This window comes from Suncus etruscus, chromosome 13, assembly GCF_024139225.1.
Source record: "Suncus etruscus isolate mSunEtr1 chromosome 13, mSunEtr1.pri.cur, whole genome shotgun sequence".
In the NCBI taxonomy this organism is placed as follows: domain Eukaryota; kingdom Metazoa; phylum Chordata; class Mammalia; order Eulipotyphla; family Soricidae; genus Suncus; species Suncus etruscus.
This window is the reverse complement of record NC_064860.1, coordinates 24,906,893-24,928,986: the sequence shown is the minus strand read 5'-3', so window position 1 is coordinate 24,928,986 and position 22,094 is coordinate 24,906,893. Positions and strand designations below refer to the sequence as shown.

The 22,094-nt window shown below is 43.5% G+C and overlaps 1 protein-coding gene across 1 annotated transcript in view; it reads right to left on the bottom strand.

Moving 5' to 3' along the window:
* IFT80 (intraflagellar transport 80) overlaps positions 1-21,088 on the bottom strand; it is a 75,871-nt gene extending 54,783 nt beyond the window's left edge. Inside the window, exons 1-3 of the mRNA XM_049785528.1 lie at positions 20,857-21,088; positions 13,715-13,825; positions 10,914-10,982 (exon numbers count right to left, since the gene is read on the bottom strand). Coding sequence (XP_049641485.1) covers positions 10,914-10,982; positions 13,715-13,825; positions 20,857-21,088 — 412 coding nt within the window. The remainder of the gene's footprint in view (positions 1-10,913; positions 10,983-13,714; positions 13,826-20,856) is intronic.
* Between the last annotated feature and the right edge of the window lie 1,006 nt (positions 21,089-22,094).

Here is a 22,094-nt window from a genome sequence, read left to right as displayed (position 1 = left end):
TGGCAGTCAGGACAACCCCCTTTGCCCTGAATGTCCATGTGCCTTTTACACACAAACATCACACTACTCAGAAATCTTCTCTATGAGTAGCCAAAACAACTGTCTTTCAAAGTACACAGAGTTCAATGTCAATAACCCCCCAGAAGATAAAATCAAAATGTCAAATATTTCTAATATTTGATGAGAGGTATGAAAGGGATAAAAACTTATTTTAGACTGTGTAGTAGAATTTTTGGTGTCTTAATTATCCACTTTACTGTAGTCTGAACTGTTGTTCAAAAATGTAAATTGGCATTTTAATTCTAGACAATTAAACCTTCATAAATACACTCAGTAAAAACACTAAACTATAACAGCTACCCCGAAGGAATTCATTCAGCAACTACCACTTGCATTGTCGGTGACTCTAGGTCACAGCTATCATGAGGGAATTTACTGGAGGCAGGATGAGAAACTGGGGACATAATCGTCTCTTTACGGTTGAATTTGTGGTTCCATTGGGTTAGCTATGTTTATAAGTCATATATATCTTCAGAATACTAACCTTTGCCCAGAGTCATAGAGATTTCTTATTTCCTGCATATAAAACAATTTTTCTTGTTTTTTTTTGTTGTTGTTGTTATTTGTTTTTGGACCACACCCTATGACACTCAGGGGTCACTCCTGGCTTGGGAGACCATATGGGACGCCGGGGGATCAAACTGTGTTCCCTCTGGCCCCTAAAAGCAATTTTTAAACAACAACCATTTTTTTTTTTTTTGGTTTTTGGGCCACACCCGTTTGACGCTCAGGGGTTACTCCTGGCTATGCACTCAGAAATCGCCCCTGGCTTGGGGGGCGGTCCGTCCTACGCTAGCGCTTGCAAGGCAGACACCTTACCTCTAGCGCCACCTTCCCAGCCCCCAAACAACAACCATTTTAAAGAAAACTAGTATAATAGGGGCCGAAGTGGTGGGCGTTCCATATAGTCCCCCCCCCCAAGCCAGGGGCAAATTCTGAGCACAAAGCCAGGAGTAGGGCTGTGAGAGATAGCACAGAGGCGTTTGCCTTGCAAGCAGCCAATCCTGGACCAAGGGTGGTTGGTTCGAATCCCGGTGTCCCATATGGTCCCCCGTGCCTGCCAGGAGCTATTTCTGAGCAGACAGCCAGGAGTAACCCCTGAGCACCACGAAGTGTGGTCCAAAAACCAAAAAAAAAAAAAAAAAAAAAAAGCCAGGAGTAACCCCTGAGCGTCATCAGGTGTGGCCCAAAAACAAAACAAAACAAAACAAAACAAAATCATAAAAAACCTAGTATAATAATAAATAGTAAGAAAATTAGCTTCTAAAAAAAAATGTAAAAAATCGCTTGTGGGCCCGGAGAGATAGCACAGTGGTGTTTGCCTTGCAAGCAGCTGATCCAGGACCAAAGGTGGTTGGTTCGAATCCCGGTGTCCCATATGGTCCCCCGTGCCTGCCAGGAACTATTTCTGAGCAGACAGCCAGAAATAACCCCTGAGCACCGCCAGGTGTGGCCCCAAAACACAAACAAACAAACAAAAAAATCGCTTGTAATATGGTTTTCAACCACTTTTCTTCTATAAGAAAATAAATGCAGAGTTATGAGAAATAAGCACCCTAAGTTAGGTTCATTATAGTTTAATATAACTAAAATGCTATTTCAAGCTTTCTTATCTTGAGGATTTAATAACCAAGAGTTAATTATATTCATCCTTACATTTATAATAAACTATTGATTATAAAACTAATGTACTCATAAACATTTTGTTTTTCTGGGGGGCCACACCTGGTGATGCTCAGGGGTTGCTCCTAGCTATGCACTCAGAAATCACTCCTGGCTTGGAGGACCACATGGGACGCTGGGGATCGAAACCAGGTTCATCCTGAGTCAGCCACGTGCAAAGCAAACATTGCTCCAGCCCCATTTGTAAATATTTCTTCTTCCAAAAGAATATGTTATTACATCTTCTAATTTCAGTAGTTCTGATATAAATCACACAATGTGGATAAATTCACTTCAGTAAGAAATATAATAATTTCTATTATATTTATTTCACTAACATTTGAAAAAAAATGCATACTATTTTAAATGTTTTTAAAAACATTAAGACACTGGGCCCGGAGATATAGCACAGCGGTGTTTGCCTTGCAAGCAGCCGATCCTGGACCAAAAAAGGTGGTTGGTTCGAATCCCGGTGTCCCATATGGTCCCCCGTGCCTGCCAGGAGCTATTTCTGAGCAGACAGCCAGGAGTAACCCCTGAGCACCGCTGGGTGTGACCCAAAAACCAAAAAAAAAAACCAAAAAAACATTAAAACACCAAATTACACCTCCTTTTTCAGAAGTTAGTCTAAAAATTAAAATCAGCTTTTAGGGGCTGGAGCAATAGCACAGTGGTAGGGCATTTGCCTTACACATGGCTGATCTGGGACCAACCTGGATTCAATCCCGGCATCCCATGTAGTCCTCCAACCTGCCAGGAGTGATTTCTGAGTGCAGAGCAAGGAGTAACCCCTGAGCACCGCCAAGTGTGGCCCCAAAACAAAACAAAAAATTCAGCCTTTAAACTGAACAACTTTAAAACAAAAAGATTAGTAGAGGTTTAAAAAAGTGTAACAGGGGCCCGGAGAGATAGCATAGCGGCGTTTGCCTTGCAAGCAGGTGATCCAGGACCAAAGGTGGTTGGTTCGATTCCCGGTGTCCCATATGGTCCCCCGTGCCTGCCAGGAGCTATTTCTGAGCAGACAGCCAGGAGTAACTAACCCCTGAGCACTGCTGGATGTGGCCCAAAAACCAAAAAAAAAAAGAAAAAAAAAAGTGTAACAGGCTGGAGTGATAGTACAGCAAGCGTGGCACTGCAAGCAGCAGCTAAGCCAGGTTTGATTCCTAGCATCCCCTATTCCAAGCCTTCCAGGAGTGATTCCTGAGTGTAAAGCCAAGAGTAACCAGAGTACAGCCAGGTGTGGGCCAATTCCCCCCCCCCCCAAAAAAAGGAGATATCATTCATTTCTTTATTAACCATATCTGAGCAACAAAATCAAAACTTGTTTTCTAGTAATTGACTTCTGACTTTCTCATATTGGGAATTTTTATATACGTTCCATTTCAGTTAAGGCACTCAAATGTTCTTGTTTTTCTGAGTTGGTACATTAAGATCAGGTGACCTTTTTGACATTTTTCAAGAAACCACATGCACCTGGGGTTGTGCTAAATGTCAGACCCTTATCTCTCTCTAAAACAAATTATCTAAGTTCTTTCAACCTGTTGAAGGCATCTTAAACCACAGAAGAGGAGACAAAATTGTATTTCGATTGTTTTAAGGAAGTACAATGTCCAATATATCATGTTTTTCACATTCATACTAAAAATGTTGTTTTGCATGTTTTTAAGAATGCCCTGGAAACCAACGCCTCATGATTAAAAAGACGTGCTCACCATCTCTGTCTTAAATGCACTGAGGCTAAAACTTAGCAAGGTCTGGCACTGTTAGCACTAGCATGACTACGAACAACTTTGTAAAGCAAGATGCAACCATTTGTTGACTGTGTTGCTCATGAGTGGGTACTTTTTTTTTGCTAAATAATTAAGAACTCAAAATTGAGAATTATTTCTCCTACTTGTAGTGAGATATACTAGCATATAGAAATCAAATAAAATTTGGGGTCAGAGCAATAGCACAGCATTAGGGAGTTTGCCTTGCATGCAGCTGACCCAGGATAGACTCAAGTACGATCCCTGGCAACCCATACTGGCCCCTGAGCCTGCCAGAAGCGATTTCTGGATTTCTGAGTGCAGAGGCAGGAGTAACCCATAAATGCCACTTGGTGTGGCCCCAAAACAAAAACAAACAAAAATTTTAAATAAACCCCTCCAATGCACCTTAGAGATTATGTGTGTCACTGAATTGATAGAGACATTTAAATAAGAGCTTTTCCTTTAATGTAGCCACAGTACCTCTTTCTCAGAGAATCACAACTGTGCTCTCATTCTAGTAAGGGAAAATGACTCCTCAGAATTATCAGGAAGAATGATGACTAAATTAATTTTTCAAAAAGCAAACACCCAAGAAAACCTATGTAACATGAGCTAGCTGAATCAAACAAAGTATGGGGGGAAAAATGCCTCAAATTTGGAATGGGAACCTTTTTGTATCAGAGGAAAGTACCATCCCCATTTTCCATTTCTGTAGGGGCTCTAGTCAGCAAGAAATGAATTCAGGAACTTACTTTAATTAACATAACCACAGTAAAAATCACAAAGATGCTTTCAACAGTTTATGGAATCTCAACTTTGACAATAATTTGGACTTATTTTTGTGTGACTGTACTCCAAGGTGGCAAGAGTGTCCCAGTTTCACTTAGTTTAAACATTATGTGTATGAATGGCCATGTGTGCATGCAAATTTGTGAGTATGTCCTCAAACATGCCAGGCCTACACTTCACCAAGGAGCCCTGGACCTCCTTAAGCCTCCCCCGCCTTTTTTAGGGGGACCCACACCCAGTAGTGCTCAGAGATTAACTCCTGACTCTACTTTGGGATCATGCCTAGCATGATCATGGGACCATAAGTGGTACCCAGGATCAAAGTAAGACAAATGTGCTGTCCACTGTATTATCTCTCTAGCCCTCTACTTTGGACTTCCTTTTTTTTGGGGGGGGGGGCCACATCCGGTGACGCTCAGGGGTTACTCCTGGCTATGAGCTCAGAAATCGCTCCTGGCTTGGGGAACCATATGAGACGCTGCGGGATCAAACCGAGGTCCATCCCAGGTTAGCTATATACAAGGCAAATGCCCTACCGATGCGCCACTGCAACGGCACCTACTTTGGACTCTTTTTTTTGTTTGTTTTTTGGGTCACACCTGGCAGTGCTCAGGTGTTACTCCTGGCTCTACACTCAGAAATCGCTCCTGGCAGGCTGGGGGGACCATATGGGATGCTGGGATTCGAACCACTGTCCTTCTGCATGAAAGGCAAATGCCCTACCTCCATGCTATCTCTCCGGCCCCCTACTTTGAACTTCTTTTTTTTTTTTTTTTTTTTTTTTGGTTTTTTTGGGCCACACCCGGTAACGCTCAGGGGTTACTCCTGGCTATGCGCTCAGAAGTCGCTCCTGGCTTGGGGGACCATATGGGACGCCGGGGGATCGAACCGCGGTCCGTCTCCTAGGCTAGCGCAGGTAAGGCAGGCACCTTACCTCCAGCGCCACCGCCCGGCCCTACTTTGAACTTCTTAAACTTCTAGTTCTCAGGAGTTCAGATCTAGAATGAACTTCAAAACCTATATAGTCTCTAGAAATAAAGAAGAATCTTATAATTAAAGATTATTTCCTCTTTGGGGCTAGCACTGTTCTACTTTGATTTCACTGGTGATTTCCCCAGAAGCAGAAAAAGTGAGGGGGCCCAGTTTCAGAGATGCCTTTCTCCAGGGAATCTGCAACTCAGTCTAGAAAAACATTCCATGTGACTCAGTGGAAATTCTAATAGGTTAACTAAGAAAATCTATCTACCTAATTTAATTTTGTTTATTATTCTAATTAACATAAACTTGAATGACAAAATTCAGTGACCTAAAAATGATTGTTTGTGCTGCCATTTGATTTAAGAAAAATCATAGCTCTGTGGAATGTGTATGAAAAATATTTCCAATACAAAATATAATAAATTCATAAGTGGCCTATACTTTGAGACATAAATAGTATTTTAGCTTTAATGGAAATCCTCTTTACCCATTTATTTAAGAGAAATAAAAAAGATTAGTTGATCAAAAAACCAGTGTAAGCTCTCGGGCTGGAGCAACAGCACAGCGGTTAGGGCACTTGCCTTGCTTTGATCCCCAGCATCCCATATAGTCCCCTGAACCTGTCAGGAGTGATTTCTGAGTATAGTGCCAGAAGTTACCCCTGAGCACTTCCGGGTGTGGCCCCTAAACAAATAACAAAAACCACCACCAACATAAAAAAAAAAAAAAAACAACTATGTAAATTCTAACCCTTAGAAAAGGCTGGAGAGGGGCTGAAGTGATAGCACAGCAGTAGGGCATTTACCTTGCACTAAGCCTACCAGGGATAGACCAGGGTTCAGTTCCTGGCATCCCATATGGTCCCCTGAGCCTACCAGGAGCAACTTCTGAGCACAGTCAGGAGTAAACCCTGAGCACCATTGGGTGTGGCCCCAAAACAAAACAAAATAAAACCAAAGGCTAGAGAGAAAGAATAGGAACAAATCTCCAGAACTTTGGATTAGGCAATGATTTCTTAGATAAAATATTGTAAGTTGTGGCCAGAGTGGTAGCACAGTGGTAGGGAGCTTGCCTTGCACAAGGCTGACCCAGAATGGATGAGGGTTTGATCGCTGGCATCCCATATGGTCCTCCGAGCCTTCCAGGAGCGATTTCTGAGTGCAGGGCCAGGAGTAACTCCTGAGTGCCACTGGGTGTGACCCAAAAAAATCAAAACCAAAAAAAAATAAAATACCATACGTAGAAGCAACCAAAGGGGGAAAAAAGTAGATATGATGACATATGTCTCACTTGCTGAAGACTTCTAGCATTTTCCACCTAACATTCCCAATGGACAACTGTGAAGTGCAGATTCCATCAAGAATCATCAACGATGGGGCCAGAGAGATAGCATGAAGGTAAGGCGTTTGCCTTTCATGCAGAAAGTCGGTGGTTTCAATTCCAGCATCCCATATGGTCCACTGTGCCTGCCAGAGGCAATTTCTGAGCATAGAGCCAGGAGTAACCCCTGAGCGCTGCCAGGTGTGACCCCCCCCCAAAAAAAAATCATCAATGGTTTTTTCTGTCCAGCAAGGACTATGCCTTCATGACAAGAATTACAACTCAGGTAAATAGCCCAGATTTCAGAGAGGTAGCATTCGAGCCATCAATGGGAAAATGTTTTAAGGTCAGATAGGAAGATGGTTCTCTGCTGAGGAGAGGCTCACAGCATTGGCTATTGTCACCTGGGATGGCTCTGGAACAGGCCTCTGTATGGGTAGGATGATGCATTCTCATAGGAGGTCATGAATAGCCTGGCTTATCCAGAGCAACCAGAGCTTTATTCTCCAGGATACCAGGTGAGACTCTAGGGAATGGAGTGGTAAAAGGTGCCATCTCTAAACACTGACTGGAGTTGAAATAATTGATACTATGTTTCCAGAGCCAGGCCCAAAGTGCCCGGTCACTTCCTGATGGGCTGGAAGCAGGCAGCACCTCTAATGGTACTCGGGGCCTCTATCCTAGGCACTCAGTTGCACTCAGCAGCACCATGGAAGTCTCTGCCCTGGGAGCATGTAGGGGCCTGGTGGAAAGTTTTCCACATGGGGATACTCTTGGATGTGTCCTCAGGAAATCTCTGAGGCAGATTCTTTTCAACATACTCCTTATATCTGACACCCAGAAAGTCATCAAGCCTGCTAAAACAGTGCCAGGGTTCAAGTGCCCAAATACATGTAGTTGCTTGAATAATGCCAGGAATCACTTCCAAGCAGAGCAGACATAGCCAGAAATAGTCCCTGAGCACCACTGGCTATGACCAAAATATCCCTAAGTATGATGCTACGATTCCACACGGATACATGAAATACTGATGCAAGTTACTGGTATTTTAGCACCTGAAAGCAACAGAAAAGTGGCCCAGCTTCTTGATTCTTTTTTTTTTTTTTTTTTTTTTTTTTGCTTTTTGGGCCATACCAGGTGATGTTCAGGGGTTACTCCTGGCTCTGTGCTCAAAAATCGCTCCTGGCTTGAAGGACCATATGGGATGCCAGGGGATCAAACTGTGGTCCATCCTAGTCAGCGCATGCAAAGCAAATGCTCTACCGCTTGAGCCACTGCTTTGGCCCCAGCTTCTTGATTCTTTTGTTTTTCTTTTTGTTTATTTTGGGCCACACCCAGTGACACTCAGGGGTTACTCCTGGCTAGGCGCTCAGGAAATGCTCCTGGTTTGGGGGACCATATCGGACACCAGGGGATTGAACCTTGGTCTGTCCTAGGTTAGCGCATGCAAGGCAAACGCCCTACCACTGCACCACTGCTCTAGCCCCTGCAAGTAGCTTCTCAATGATATTGAGAAGAAAAGAGTTTGTTCCTGAAATGTATTGCTTCAGTTTAACTTTTTTGCTAGATAATTAATTCAGCAGAAAACCGTCTTCCTATCTAACCATTAAAACATTTTCCCCACTGATGGCTCCAATGCTGCCTCCCTGATATCTGGGCTATTTAATACCTGGGTTGGAGTTTTTGTCATGAACTAATTCTCTAGCAAATAAGCACACAGCTTCCCAATTATGAGTTCAGATAGTAATAAAATGTCCTAATGTATGTGAAAATAAAAGTTTGTTTCATGAACATTTAAGTAAATTTCATTTGGTTAAATGAACGTTAGGAAAGTTGAATTTACCTATTTTGGGAAATCTATATATTAAAAGATAACACTACATAACTAAGTAACAAAGAAGTTTGATAAATGAACCAGAGTAGTAAAAATTCACCCGAGTGCAGAAGTCTTCTCTTAAGGACATGCCCTTAGAAAATGCAACCTGGGGCCCAGAGAGATAGCACAGCGGCATTTGCCTTGCAAGTAGCCGATCCAGAACCAAAGGTGGTTGGTTCAAATCCCGGTGTCCCATATGGTCCCCCGTGCCTGCCAGGAGCTATTTCTGAGCAGACAGCCAGGAGTAACCTCTGAGCACTGCTGGGTGTGGCCCAAAAAACAAAAAAAAAAACCAAAACAAACAAAAAAAACAAAACAAAAAAAAGAAAATGCAACCTTGGGGCCCGGAAGGTGGCGCTACAGGTAAGGTGTCTGCCTTGCAAGTGCTAGTGTAGGACCGACCAGACTGCGGTTCAATTCCCCAGTGTCCCATATGGTCCCTCAAAGCCAGGGGCAATTTCTGACGCATAGCCAGGAGTAATCCCTGAGCGTCAAATGGGTGTGGCCCAAAAACCAAAAAAAAAAAAAAAAAGAAAATGCAACTTTATTTATTTATTTCTTTTTGGGTCACACCAGGCGGTACTCAGGGGTTACTCCTAGCTCTGTGCTCAGAAATCATTCCTAGCAAGCTTGGGGGACGATATGAGGTTCTGGGGATTGAACTGGGGTCTGTCCTGGGTTGGCCACATGAAAGGCAAATGCCCTACCACTGTGCTAGTGTCTGGCCTCCAGAAAATGCAAATTTTTTTTTTTTTTTTTTTTGGTTTTTGGGTCACACTCCACTGCGCTCAGGGATTCTTCCTGGCTCTGCGCTCAAAAATCGCTCCCAGGGGCCGGGAAGGTGGCGCTAGAGATAAGGTGTCTGCCTTGTAAGTGCTAGCCAAGGAAAGACCTCGGTTCGATCCCCCGGCGTCCCATATGGTTCCCCCAAGCCAGGGGCAATTTCTGAGCGCTTAGCCAGGAGTATCCCCTGAGCGTCAAACGGGTGTGGCCCAAAAACCAAAAAAAAAAAAAAAAATCGCTCCTGGCAGGCACAGGGGCCCATATGGGATGCCAGGATTCAAACCACCATCCATCCTGGATTGGCTGGGTGCAAAGTAAATGCCCTAAGGTTGTGCTATCTCTCCACCACAAAAATGCAACTTTAAAATCAAAACAACAGGGGGCCAGAGAGATAGCATGGAGGTAAGGCGTTTGCCTTTCATGCAGAAGGTCATTGGTTCGGCATCCCATATGGTCCCCTGAGCCTGCCAGGAGCAATTTCTGTGCATAGAGCCAAGAGTAACCATGAGCGCTGCCAGGTGTGACCCCCCCCCCCAAAAAAAAAAGCAAAACAACAATGTTTAACAGAAGTAGCTCCTCAGAAAACATTTTTTCTTTCAACATCAAAAGGGATTTTTTTTTCTTTCTAAGGCAACATTATCTGAAGACCTGATGACTATATTAAGTGGTAGAGAGAAGTCTGAATATTGGAAAACAAGCCATTGTCCTGAAGATAAGCTCAAAGCTTATCAATGCTTATCAAAAGTCTAAAAGCCATAGAGGGAAGTGTGGCCATGCTGATCCTGGTAGGCCCTACCTCCCAGAAAGGGCCCAATGTAGTTCTGTGGTAGAACTCCTGTCTCACAGAGATAAAGTTTTTAGTTTGATCCCAGTGACACAACAAATATGCAGTCTCTGATGTGTCACAATTAAGTGTGTGTGTTCTTGGGAACTACAATTAAAGTGTGAAACTGCTGGCAAGCCCTGTAACTAAAAAAAATGTTTAGGGGGGCCCGGAGAGATAGCACAGCGGTGTTTGCCTTGCAAGCAGCCGATGCAGGACCAAAGGTGGTTGGTTCGAATCCCGGTGTCCCATATGGTCCCCCGTGCCTGCCAGGAGCTATTTCTGAGCAGACAGCCAGGAGTAACCCCTGAGCAACGCCGGGTGTGACCCCCAAAAAAAAAATGTTTAGGGGCCAGAGGGGTGGTGCAGAGCAGTAAGGCTCCTGCTTTGCCAGTGCTAGCCTAGGACAGACCATGGTTGGATCCCCCGGCCTCCATTATGGTCCCCCAAGCCAGGATCGATTTCTGAGTGCAGTGCCAGGAGTAACCCTTAAGTGTCACTGAGTGTGGCCAAAAAAACAAACAAACAAACAAAAAGTTTAAACACTAAAATCTGGGGGGCCAAAGAGATAGCACAGAGGTAAGGCATTTGCCTTGCATGCAGAAGGACGGTGGTTCAAATCCCGGCATCCCATATAGTCCCCTGAACCTGCCAGGAGCGATTTCTGAGTGTAGAGCCAGGAGTAACCCCTGAGTGCTGCCGAGTGTAACCCAAAAACCAAAAATAAATAAATAAATAAATAAAATCCAGTGTGAGCTCCAGATACTGCAATAATAAAGGGAAGAAAGGAGAATATATAATTGGAGAGAGAAAGAAAAAGAAAAAAAAAGAGAGAAAGAAGGTAAATCATTTTTATTGATGGCATACTTACCTTGCTGAGCTAATGTTGATCTTAGCATCCCAGTCTTTGACCAAATTTTGATTTGTCCATCTTCTCCAACTGTAATAAAATAAAAGCTGCCATAAAAGTATAAAAAAGACAGAGAGAATGTACAGAAGATAGGATGCTTGGCTCCATGTGGCCAACCAGGGTAAGATCCCTGACTCCACATATAACCTCCTAAACCTTGGCAGGAGATCCCAGAGGACAAAGCCAAGAGTAGTCCCTGAGCACTAACAGATATAGCCCAACTTCTCCCCAAATTACAAGTAACAGAAAAATATTAAAAAATACAAGCCGGGGCCTGAGAGATAGCATGGAAGTAAGGCATTTGCCTTTTATGCAATAGGTCATTGGTTCGAATCCCGGCATCTCATATGGTCCTCTGAGCAATTTCTGAGTGTGGAGGCAGGAGTATTCCCTGAGCGCTGCAGAGTATGACCCAAAAACAAACAAATAAACAAACAAGAATACAAGCCCCGGGGGCCGGAGAGATAGCACAGCAGATCCAGGATGAATTTGCGGTTCCAATCCCAGCATTCCAATCCCAGTGCTATCAGGTGTGGCCCAAAAAACCAAACATCCCCGTCCCCCAAAATAAGCAAGCCTGGGGCAGGAGCATATTGCAATAGCTTAGAGGTAGGGTATTTGCCTTGCACACGACTGACCCAGATGCTGATTCCCAGCATCCCATATAATCCCCCAAGCCTGCCTGGGGTGATTTCTGAGTGCAGAGCCAGGAGTAAACCCTGTGCACGGCTGGGTATGGCCCAAAAAACAAAAACAAACAAAAATACAGGAGCAAAAAATACTGGAGTAATAGCACAATGCGTAGGACCTTTGCTTTGCACACAGCTGACTCAGGTTCAATACCCAACAACCTGTACGGTCCCCTGAGCCTGCCAGGAGTGATTTCTGAATGCAGAGCCAGAAGTAACCCCTGAGTATCACCAGTTACGGCCCCAAACTAAAAAATAAAGTTTAAAATTTATAAAAAAAAATTTTTTTTTTGGTTTTTGGGCCACACCCAGCGATGCTCAGGAGTTACTCCTGGCTGTGTGCTCAGAAATAGCTCCTGGCAGGCACGGGGGACCATATGGGACACCGGGATTCGAACCAACCACCTTTGGTCCTGGATCGGCTGCTTGCAAGGCAAACACCGCTGTGCTATCTCTCCGGGCCCCTATAAAAAAAAAATTTAACTTAAAATATTAAATTTATATGTAAAGCACAAGTATTTATATTAATACATATTTAGAGTTCAAATAACAAATCAAGGTGCTTCCTAATTGCAAATTTTAATTTAAATTACTTTGAAACATTTTATTAAAGAGGCCTAACTTCTAGATTTATACAATGAAATACTATGCATCTATTAGGAAAATTGAAGTAATGAAATTTGCTTATACATGGATGATATGGAAAGTATAACGCTGAGCAAAATGCATCAGAAGGAGAGGAATAGGCATAAAATGAGCTCATTCATTTGTGAGATATGTGTTTTAGAATTTTCAAGAATTTTAACTTTTGGGCTCGGAGAGATAGCACAGCGGTGTTTGCCTTGCAAGCAGCCGATCCAAGACCAAAGGTGGTTGGTTCGAATCCCGGTGTCCCATATGGTCCCCCGTGCCTGCCAGGAGCTATTTCTGAGCACACAGCCAGGAGTAACCCCTGAGCAATGCCGGGTGTGGCCCAAAAATCCAAAAAAAAAAAAAAAAAAAAAAGAATTTTAACTTTTGTTAAAATTTTTTTAGAATGATTAACCATTCTAAAGCTTTCTTTTTTTTTTTTTTTTTTTTTGGTTTTTGGGTCACACCCGGTAACGCTCAGGGGTTACTCCTGGCTATGCGCTCAGAAGTTGCTCCTGGCTTGGGGGACCATATGGGACACCGGGGGATCGAACCGCGGTCCGTCCAAGGCTAGCGCTGGCAAGGCAGGCACCTTACCTTTAGCGCCACCGCCCGGCCCCCTAAAGCTTTCTTTAATAGAACAATCTCAATAAGCATGGCAGTAAGAAAACTATTATTATGATATTGAGTTAGAATATAATTTTATGGGCAGGAAAGAATGTAATTTTATATTGTGGTTTAGATTACTACTGTGTAGTTCAGATTACAACTAGTTGCTTTAAGATAGTGAGAGATGCTATAGCTAAGTGAAAATACTCTTTTTTTTTTAGAAAACTCTGTTTCTTTCTTCTTCTTTTCCTGTTTTTGTTTTTGGGCTACACCTGGCAATGCTCAGGAGTTACTCCTGGCAGGCTCAGAGGACCATATGGGATATACTGGGAATCGAACCCAGTTCTATCCCAAGTTGGCTGCATGTAAGGCAAATACCCTGCCACTGTGCTATTGTTCCGGTGCCCTCCTCTGTTCCTTTAAGAGACAGGAGTGATAGTACAAGAGTTGTTAAAGTGCTTGCCTTGCTCATGGTCACCCTTGTTCAATGCCCAGTACTATATGATCTTTTAAGCACCACCAGGAGTGATCCCTGAGCACAGAGCCAAGTACAAACCCTGAGCAATTTCTGGCGTGGGAAAAAGAAAAAAGTAAGAAAAAAGGACTAGAGTGATAGAACAATGGGTAGGGTAGCTTGCCTTGCACACAGGTAACCTGGATTCATTCCCTAGTATCACATTTGGTTCTCTGAGCCCTTCCATAAAGGATCCCTGAGCAGAGATCCAGGACTAAGTCCTAAGTACAAGTCATGTGTGGCCCAAAAACCAAAACAAAAAATTTTTGAAGTTAAGACAAAGTTTTCTTTAAAAACCTTGTTGAAAGCAGCCACCCTACCTGTAACCAATGCTGTTCCTTCATAATTCCATTTTCCAGCAAGCACTGCTCCACAATGAGCTTCTACACTCTTTTCTACTCTTCCTAATTTAGAAATCAAGTGAAATTTACCTGAAAAAAAGAAGATTTGAGAGGTTGATTTTATTAAATTAATTCATTTAATCAACTAACTCTAGGAAAATGCCATAAGTAGACAGGTTAGCATCTGAGGACCTCTGATGAGGAATATTCTAACTCTTACTCCTTGCAAACCCTCACATACACTGGGAAACAGATGCATCAGGAGACCTCTAAAACCCCTTAATAGTGATGTTATAAAATCATGCTGAGAGTTCAGCAATACTAGAAAACTCTGCAGCCATGTGGCAGATGCAAGGGAAGAAATATGCAAAAGAAGTCATTGGCTTAAGCATTTTTGCAACCTGGAATTATTTTTCTTTAAAAATGTTTCCCCTTTTGAGGCAGGATATAGAAAAAGTGGTGCCAATCCATAAAAGTTTGGGAGTACTATAAGACAGAGTGATACTATAAGACTGAGTACTATAGCCACAGTGATAGCACAGCGGTAGTGCATTTGCCTTACACAAGGCTAACCCAGGACAGAAGGTGGTTAGATTCCTGGTTTCTCATATGGTCCTCTGAGCCTGCCAGGAGCGATTTCTGAGCACAGAGCCAGGCCCCCTGAGCGCTGCTGGGTATGACCCAAAAAAACAAAAAACAAACAAACAAACAAACAAAAAGAGTGGGGAGAGAATTTCATAGTAAAGCAAGGAAACTATGGAGCAAGCCAGTGCTTCAAGCTGACTCCAATTTTTGATGATGAGTGATTGGGGTAACCATCAAGAGGCATTTACAGTAGGCTGATTTTTGTTTGCATAGGAAGGCAGATTGCCAGGGAGATACCTGAAGTTAGCTGCCTGCAAGTTACTGAACGATCTTGCTGAATTAACAGTTGATACTGTCAATTTAAAAACATTTGTCTGGGCCGGTGAGATGGCACTAGAGGTAAGGTGCCTGCCTTGCAAGTGCTAGCCAAGGAAGGACCATGGTTCGATCCCCCGACGTCCCATATGGTCCCCCCCAAACCAGGGGCGATTTCTGAGCGCTTAGCCAGGAGTAACCCCTGAGCATCAAACGGGTGTGGCCCCCCAAAAAATAACAAAACAAAACAAAAATACAAAACAAAACAAAACAAAACACATTTGTCAGAGGGGAAGGGAAGAAGAAAAAAAGAAAACATTTGTCGGAGCCCGAAAGATAGCACAGCGGCGTTTGCCTTGCAAGCAGCCAATCCAGGACCTAAGGTGGTGGGTTCGAGTCTGGCATTTCATATGGTCCCCCGTGTCTGCCAGGAGCTATTTCTGAGCAGATAGCCAGGAGTAACCCCTGAGCGCCACAGAGTGTGACCCAAAAACTAAAAACATTTGTCTTAGGTAGTTTAACATAAACAAAAGAAATATGCTACTTGTCCTCAAAAAGTTCACACATACATACACACAAAAAATAAGAAACTGAAAGAACATAAGTAAACTATATAAGAGATGTTAAGGGATACATCAACAGGGCAAAGAATATGCAAGCCCAGAAAGCATGACAGAACAGTGAGGTCTGAATGGCCATGATGTCTGGCAACTGAGAGGGCAAGAATTAGTAACAGTGAAATAATGGTGAAGGGTTCAGTACATTGTATGACTGAAACTTTGTAACTGTATATTCTATGGTGATTCAATTAGAGAATTTATTTGAAGAAAAAAAACAGTGAAATGAGAAACTGTGGGCCAAAGAGATAGCATGAAGGTACAGGGCAGAAGGACGGTGGTTAGAATCCTAGCATCCCATATGGTCCCCTGAGCCTGCCAGGAGCAATTACTGAGCATAGAGCCCTGCAGGAGTAACCCCTGAGCGCTGCCAGGTGTGACCTCAAAACAAAAAACAAAACAAAAAAAAAAAAGAAAAAGAAAAATTGCTTCTCAACCAAACTTTGCCTCAGAGGACTTTTTTTTTTGGGGGGGGGGGCACACCTGGCATTGCTCAGGGGTTACTCTTGGCTGTCTGCTCAGAAATAGCTCCTGGCAGGCACGGGACCATATGGGACACCGGGATTCGAACCAACCACCTTTGGTCCTAGATTGGCTGCTTGCAAGGCAAACACCGCTGTGCTATCTCTCCGGGCCCTGCCTCAGAGGACTTTTAATTTAGTTGTACTTTTTTGTTTGTTTGTTTTTGGACCACATTCAGCAGTACTCAGGAATTACTCCTGGCAGACTGGGGGACCATATGAGATGCTGGGGATACCTAGGTTGGCCATTTGCAAGGCAAACGCCCTACCCCTGTGCTATCACTTCAGCCCCTCAGAGGATTTATTTCAAGCTTACTTGTAACTTAGAGTTTTTCAAAGTTGACAAAAAGCAGCAATTGACAAAAAAAAATTTTAAACAAGATGTTCATGAGCTTCCTCTCTTCCTCCCATCTTCCCTTCCTCCCTTCCTTCTTTCCCTTCCTCTCTCCCTCCTTTCTCTCCCTTCCTCTTTCTCTCTTTATTTTGTAGTTTTTGGCCCACATCCAGCAGTGCTCAAGGCTTACTCTAGGCTCTGAACTCAAGGATCACTGCTGACTTTGATCGGGACCATTTGGAATGCAGGGGCTTGAACTCTTGTCCACTGCATGGATTTGTAGCAAGGAGTTCTTTAGTATCTGGGCTCTGGTTGCCAGTGACTATATATAGAAAGGGTCACTTCGGGGCCGGGTAGGTGGCGCTGGAGGTAAGGTGCCTGCCTTGCGAGCGCTAGCCAAGGAAGGACCGCGGTTCGATCCCCCGGCGTCCCATATGGTCCCCCCAAGCCAGGGGCGATTTCTGAGCACATAGCCAGGAGTAACCCCTGAGCGTCAAACGGGTGTGGCCCAAAAACCAAAAAAAAAAAAAAAAAAGAAAGGGTCACTTCCTGTATTGAGCTGCTTGGGTACTATGCAGTGCCAGGGAAAGAAACAGTGTTGCCCAAATCCAAGTTTTTACAGATCTTTATGATTGCATTGGGTTAGTATCACAGCCTGTGTGACCCAACATAAACTCATCTTAATTTCATCTGTAAACCCTTTACCAGGTAACATAATTTAAAAAAGGGGGGGGGGCGCAGAGAGATAGCATGGAGGTAGGGAGGTAGAGCATTTGCCTTGCATCCAGAAGGACGGTGGTTAGAATCCCGGTATTCCATATGGTCCCCTGAGCCTGCCAGGAGCGATTTCTTTTTTTTGTTTGTTTTTGGGTCACACCCAGCGGTGCTCAGGGGTTACTCCTGGCTATCTGCTCAGAAAAATAGCTCCTGGCAGGCGCGGGGGGACCATATGGATTCGAACCAATCACCTTAGGTCTTGGATCCGATGCTAGCAAGGCAAACGCCACAATGCTATCTCTCCAGCCCCAGGAGCGATTTCTGAGCATAGAGTATGCCCTGAGAGCTGCCGGGTGTGACCCAAAAATCAAAAACCAAAAAAAAAAAAAAAAAAATGCTCATGAATGGCTTTAAACATCTTTGGTGAATTCTAACTACTAGAATTGCTTAAAAACAATAAATCCACTCTAGCTTTTACTGCATTTCTATGGGGCTAGAATGGCCTTCAAGAGGGGGACATATGGGCCCTGAGCAATAGCACAGTGAGAGGGCATTTGCCTTGCACAAGGCCGACCCTGGAGGGACCCAGATTCAATTCCTGGTATCCCCATATGGTCTCCCAAGCCAGGAGCAATTTCTGAATGCATACCCAGGAGTAACCTCTGAGCATCAAAAAACAAAAACAAAAACAAAAAACAGTGGGATAAAGTCTGAGGAAGCAGAGAACACTTTCATACTCTGAAAGTATTATTAGCAATTATTTTTTCAGAGGGGAAAACCAGGAATTTTACAATGGATTTACTGAATACAACCTTTTGAAGTAATCAAAGACAATATCACCACCAAAGGATCAAATTGTCATCATGAATCTCCCAATTTGATACTCTAAAAATTAAAAATGTATAAACTAAATCTAATCATGAGAAACCATCAGAAAAACACATTAAGGGACATTCTATTCAAAACAAAATAGGCCTGTAATTCTTCAAATCTGTCAAGATCATAAAAGACAGACAAAGACAAAAGCAGTTTCCAGATGAAAGGATGATGGAAAGGCAGGACAAAAGCAACGAGTTATTCTGTTATTCTGTACAGAATAAACAAGCTGTTACATAAGACATGATTAGGACAATCATTCAAATATAAGTACTAACTGTAGATTAGATAGTGAGTATTGCATCAATGTTAAATTTCCTAATTTTGATCTATGTATTGTGACTGTTTAATAGAAAAATCCTAATTCTTAGAAAATGCAGAGCACTGATGGTTAGTTAACAGGGCATGTTTTGAAATATTCTCAAAAGCATCAGAGAAAGGGTCCAAAGCAGTGGCACAAGCTATAAGGCGTCTGCCTTGTGCGTGCTAGCTTAGGATAGACCAGGGTTCGATCCCTGGCGTCCCATATGGTTCCTCAAGCTAAGAGCAATTTCTGAGTGCATAGCCAGGAATAACCCAAGCATCACCGGGTGTGGCCCCCCAAAAGAAAACAAGACAAAATAAAATTCTCAATATTTACTCACCATGAGTAAGCTATTAAATAATTCTCCATATCTAAGTGGAAATCAACTCAGTCTAGAAATTAATGACTCAGATTAATAGAAAATTTGAGGGGCCATCTAAATAGTACTAACTTGCTAACTCCCAACTCCATTCCTACTAATAACAAAGAAGTTAAGTTGAGATCTTATGTTGGGTAAAAAATAATCTCTGGGGCCGGAGCGACAGCACAGCAGTAAGGCATTTGCCTTGCATTCAACCAACACAGGACAAATGAGTTTGAATCCTGGAATCTCATATGATCCCCCGAGCCTGCTGGGGTGATTTCTGAACACAGGGCCAGAGTAACCCCTGAGCACCACCAAGTATGACCCAAACAAAAACAAAAACAAAAAATAATAATCTCGGGGCAGGCGAGGTGGCACTAAAGGTAAGGTGTTTGCCTTGCAAGTGCTAGCCAAGGAAAGCTAGCCAAGGAAAGATCAAGACAGCGGTTCGATCCCCCAGTGTCCCATATGGTCCCCCCAAGCCAGGGGCAATTTCTGAGTGCTTAGCCAGGAGTAACCCCTGAGCATCAAACAGGTGTGGCCCGAAAAACAAACAAAAAAAATAACAATAATCTCCACATTCTGGGGTTGGAGCAGTAGCACAGCGGTAAGGCGTTTGCCTTGCACGTGGCTGACCTAGGATGGACCAAGGTTCGATCCCCTGGCATCCCATATGATCCCCCAAGCCAGGAGCAATTTCTGAGCACAGAGTCGGGAGTAAACCCTGAGTGTCACCAGGTGTTGCCCCCCCCCAAAAAAAATACCCTCCACATTGTTTAGTGCATATACTTGGAAAGTTAACTTTGAAAGGGTAGGGGGTTTGCCTTGCATATGTGTGACTTGGGTTTGATCCTGCACTTCCCATGTAGTCCCCTAAGTCTGCCAGGAGTAATTCCTGAGTGCAGAGCCAGGAATAATCTCTGATCACCCTGGGTGTGAATTTTTTGTTTTGTTTTGAGGTCACACCTGATGGTACTCAAGGTGCTCAAGGATTATTCCTGGCTCAATGCTCAGAAATTATTTCTAGTGGGTCTGGAGAGAGCATAGCAGAAAGATGTTTGCCTTGCATGCAGCTGACCCAGGACCGACAGTGGTTCAAATCCCGGCATCCCATATGATCCTCCGAATCTGGAAAAAGAAAAGTAAAATTTCCTGGATGGTTCAGAGGACCATCCTGAGGATCAAACCTGGGTTGGCTAGGGGCTGGAGCAATAGAACAGCGGTAGTGGTAGCGCATTTGCCTTGCATGACCCTGGACGAATTCAGGTTCAATCCCCAGCATCCTATATGGTCCCCTGAGCCTGCCAGGAGTGATTTCTGAGCACAGAGCCTCCTGAGTGACACCAGCTGTGGCCCCAAAACAAACAAACACACACAACACCTGACTTGGCTGTATGCAAGAGAACTGCCCTCCACACTGCATTATGGCTCTGGCCCCTGATAAGAATTTTTAACAATTTGAACAGACATATGAGAAGATAAGCTTGGGACAGAAAAATAGCACAGCAGTTAGGGTGCTTGTTTGCCTTGAATGTGGCAGACTGAGGTTCGACATTCAGCATCCCATATGATCCCTGAGCCTCCCAGGAGTAATTCCTGAGCACAGAGACAGGAGTAACCCCTGGGCACCACCAGGTATAGCCCAAAACAAACAAACAAACAAACAAAAAACAGCTAAAATCTAGATTCAATATTCAAAGGCATGTTGATTTGCAATCTTTCATGACCATAACCACAACCAAGTGACTACCAGGCAACTGAATAAAAAACATTGAATGATGTAAGCATATGAACATATAAGCAATTTAAAATATGTTATATATATATATATATATATTTTTTTTTTTTTTTTGGTTTTCGGGTCACATCTGTTTGATGCTCAGGGGCTACTCCTGGCTAAGAGCTCAGAAATTGCCCCTGGCTTGGGGGGACCATATGGGACGCCGGGGGGATTGAACCTCGGTCGCGATCTTTCCTTGGCTAGCGCTTGCAAAGCAAACACCTTACCTCTAGCACCACCTCGCCGGCCCCTAAAATATGTTATATTTTAAATATAAAGATGAGGTGCCAAAATAAAAAAAAAAAGATGAGGTGCCAAAGAGATAGTAAGTTGGTAAGGTTTTACCTTGCATGCAGCCAACCTTGGTTAGATCCCTGGCACCTCATTATGATTCCTTGAGTACCACCAGGTGTGGCTCTCAAACCAAAGAAAAGTAAATAAAAATGAGCACAGAAATTTTTTGTTTTTGTTTTTTTTTTTGTGGTTTTTGGGTCACACCCGGCAGTGCTCAGGGGTTTTTCCTGGCTCCGTGCTCAGAAATTGCTCCTGGCATGCACGGGGGACCATATGGGACGCCGGGATTCGAACCGATGACCTTCTGCATGAAAGGTAAATGCCTTACCTCCATGCTATCTCTCCGGCCCCTTATTTTTTTTTGTTTTTGTTTTTTTTTTTTGTGGGAGCACAGAAATTTTTTGAGAAACCTACCATCAGAACTTGTGAGGACAAAGCTCTCTGCTTGTGTCTGTTTCTTGATGCCAACACTTTTGGGAAACCAGTGAAGATCGATCGGGTAAATCTCATCAGGAAGCTTCACTATCTGGGTCGTCTCACTGGTTAATAGGTTCCACTTCATGATCTGGTGGTCATCGCTACAAGAATAGAGCTCTTCTGCTGTTGTCCAACCCACACAGCTCACTAATTCTTCATGTGACCACATTAAGGAGACATAAGAAGTCAGATATCCCAACCAATTAAATAATCTGAAGATGCAGATTATCAGAGGAAGTAAAATAGGGTTCAATAGTTCAAGCACCAAAAAGGACTTTTCATTATATGATTCATAATTTTCCAAATAAAGGTAAGTTTATAGTTTGGGTCCAAGGAAATTGTTCAAAGCAGAAAAGATACTACAATAGGTAGGGAACTTGCCTGCATGAAGCTGAATCTGATCCTCGACATCTCATACAGTCAGTCCTCCAAGCACTACTAGAAATAACCTCTGAGTATTAGCAGGTATGGGCCCACATATAACAAAAACAAAAAGCTGGAATGTATGTTCTGCTATGTGAGTACCTGGGTTTGTATGAGCCCTGGTACCATACAGTGTTCCTAAAAAACTGCTGGACATGGTCCACAGCACTACTGAGTACAGCCCAAAAAGGGGGGGGGGACTTATTAAAAGATCCATAGGGCCAGAGAAATAGCATATTGGTAAGGTGTTTGCCTTGCATGCAGCCGACTCAGGATGGACCCATATTCAATCCCCAGCATCCCAGATGGTCCCCTGAGCCTGCCAGGAGTGATTTCTGAGTGCAGAGCCAGGAGTAATCCCTAAGCGCCACAGGGTATGAACCAAAAACCAAGAGGCCTCCCCCACAGAGAGAGAGAGAGAGAAAGAGAGAGAGAGATATCCATAGACCAGGGTTTGCCTTACATGCAGTCAAGACGGGTTTGATCCTGGACATCCCATATGATCTTTGAGCCCACAAGGAGTGATTCCTGAGTACAGAACAAGGAGTAAGGTCTGAGCAACACTGGGTGTGGCCCGAAAACAAAAGAAAAAAATATTCACATGCCAAAAAAAAAAAAAAAAAGAAATAGAGTTGACTACATGAAAATGTAAAATTTGCAAGTTAGAACATATTCCAAAAAGGGCAAAGGTACACAAAATGTAGAAGTCTGAAAATTGCTACCTGAAATTTGCTGGGGGACAGATGAGATAA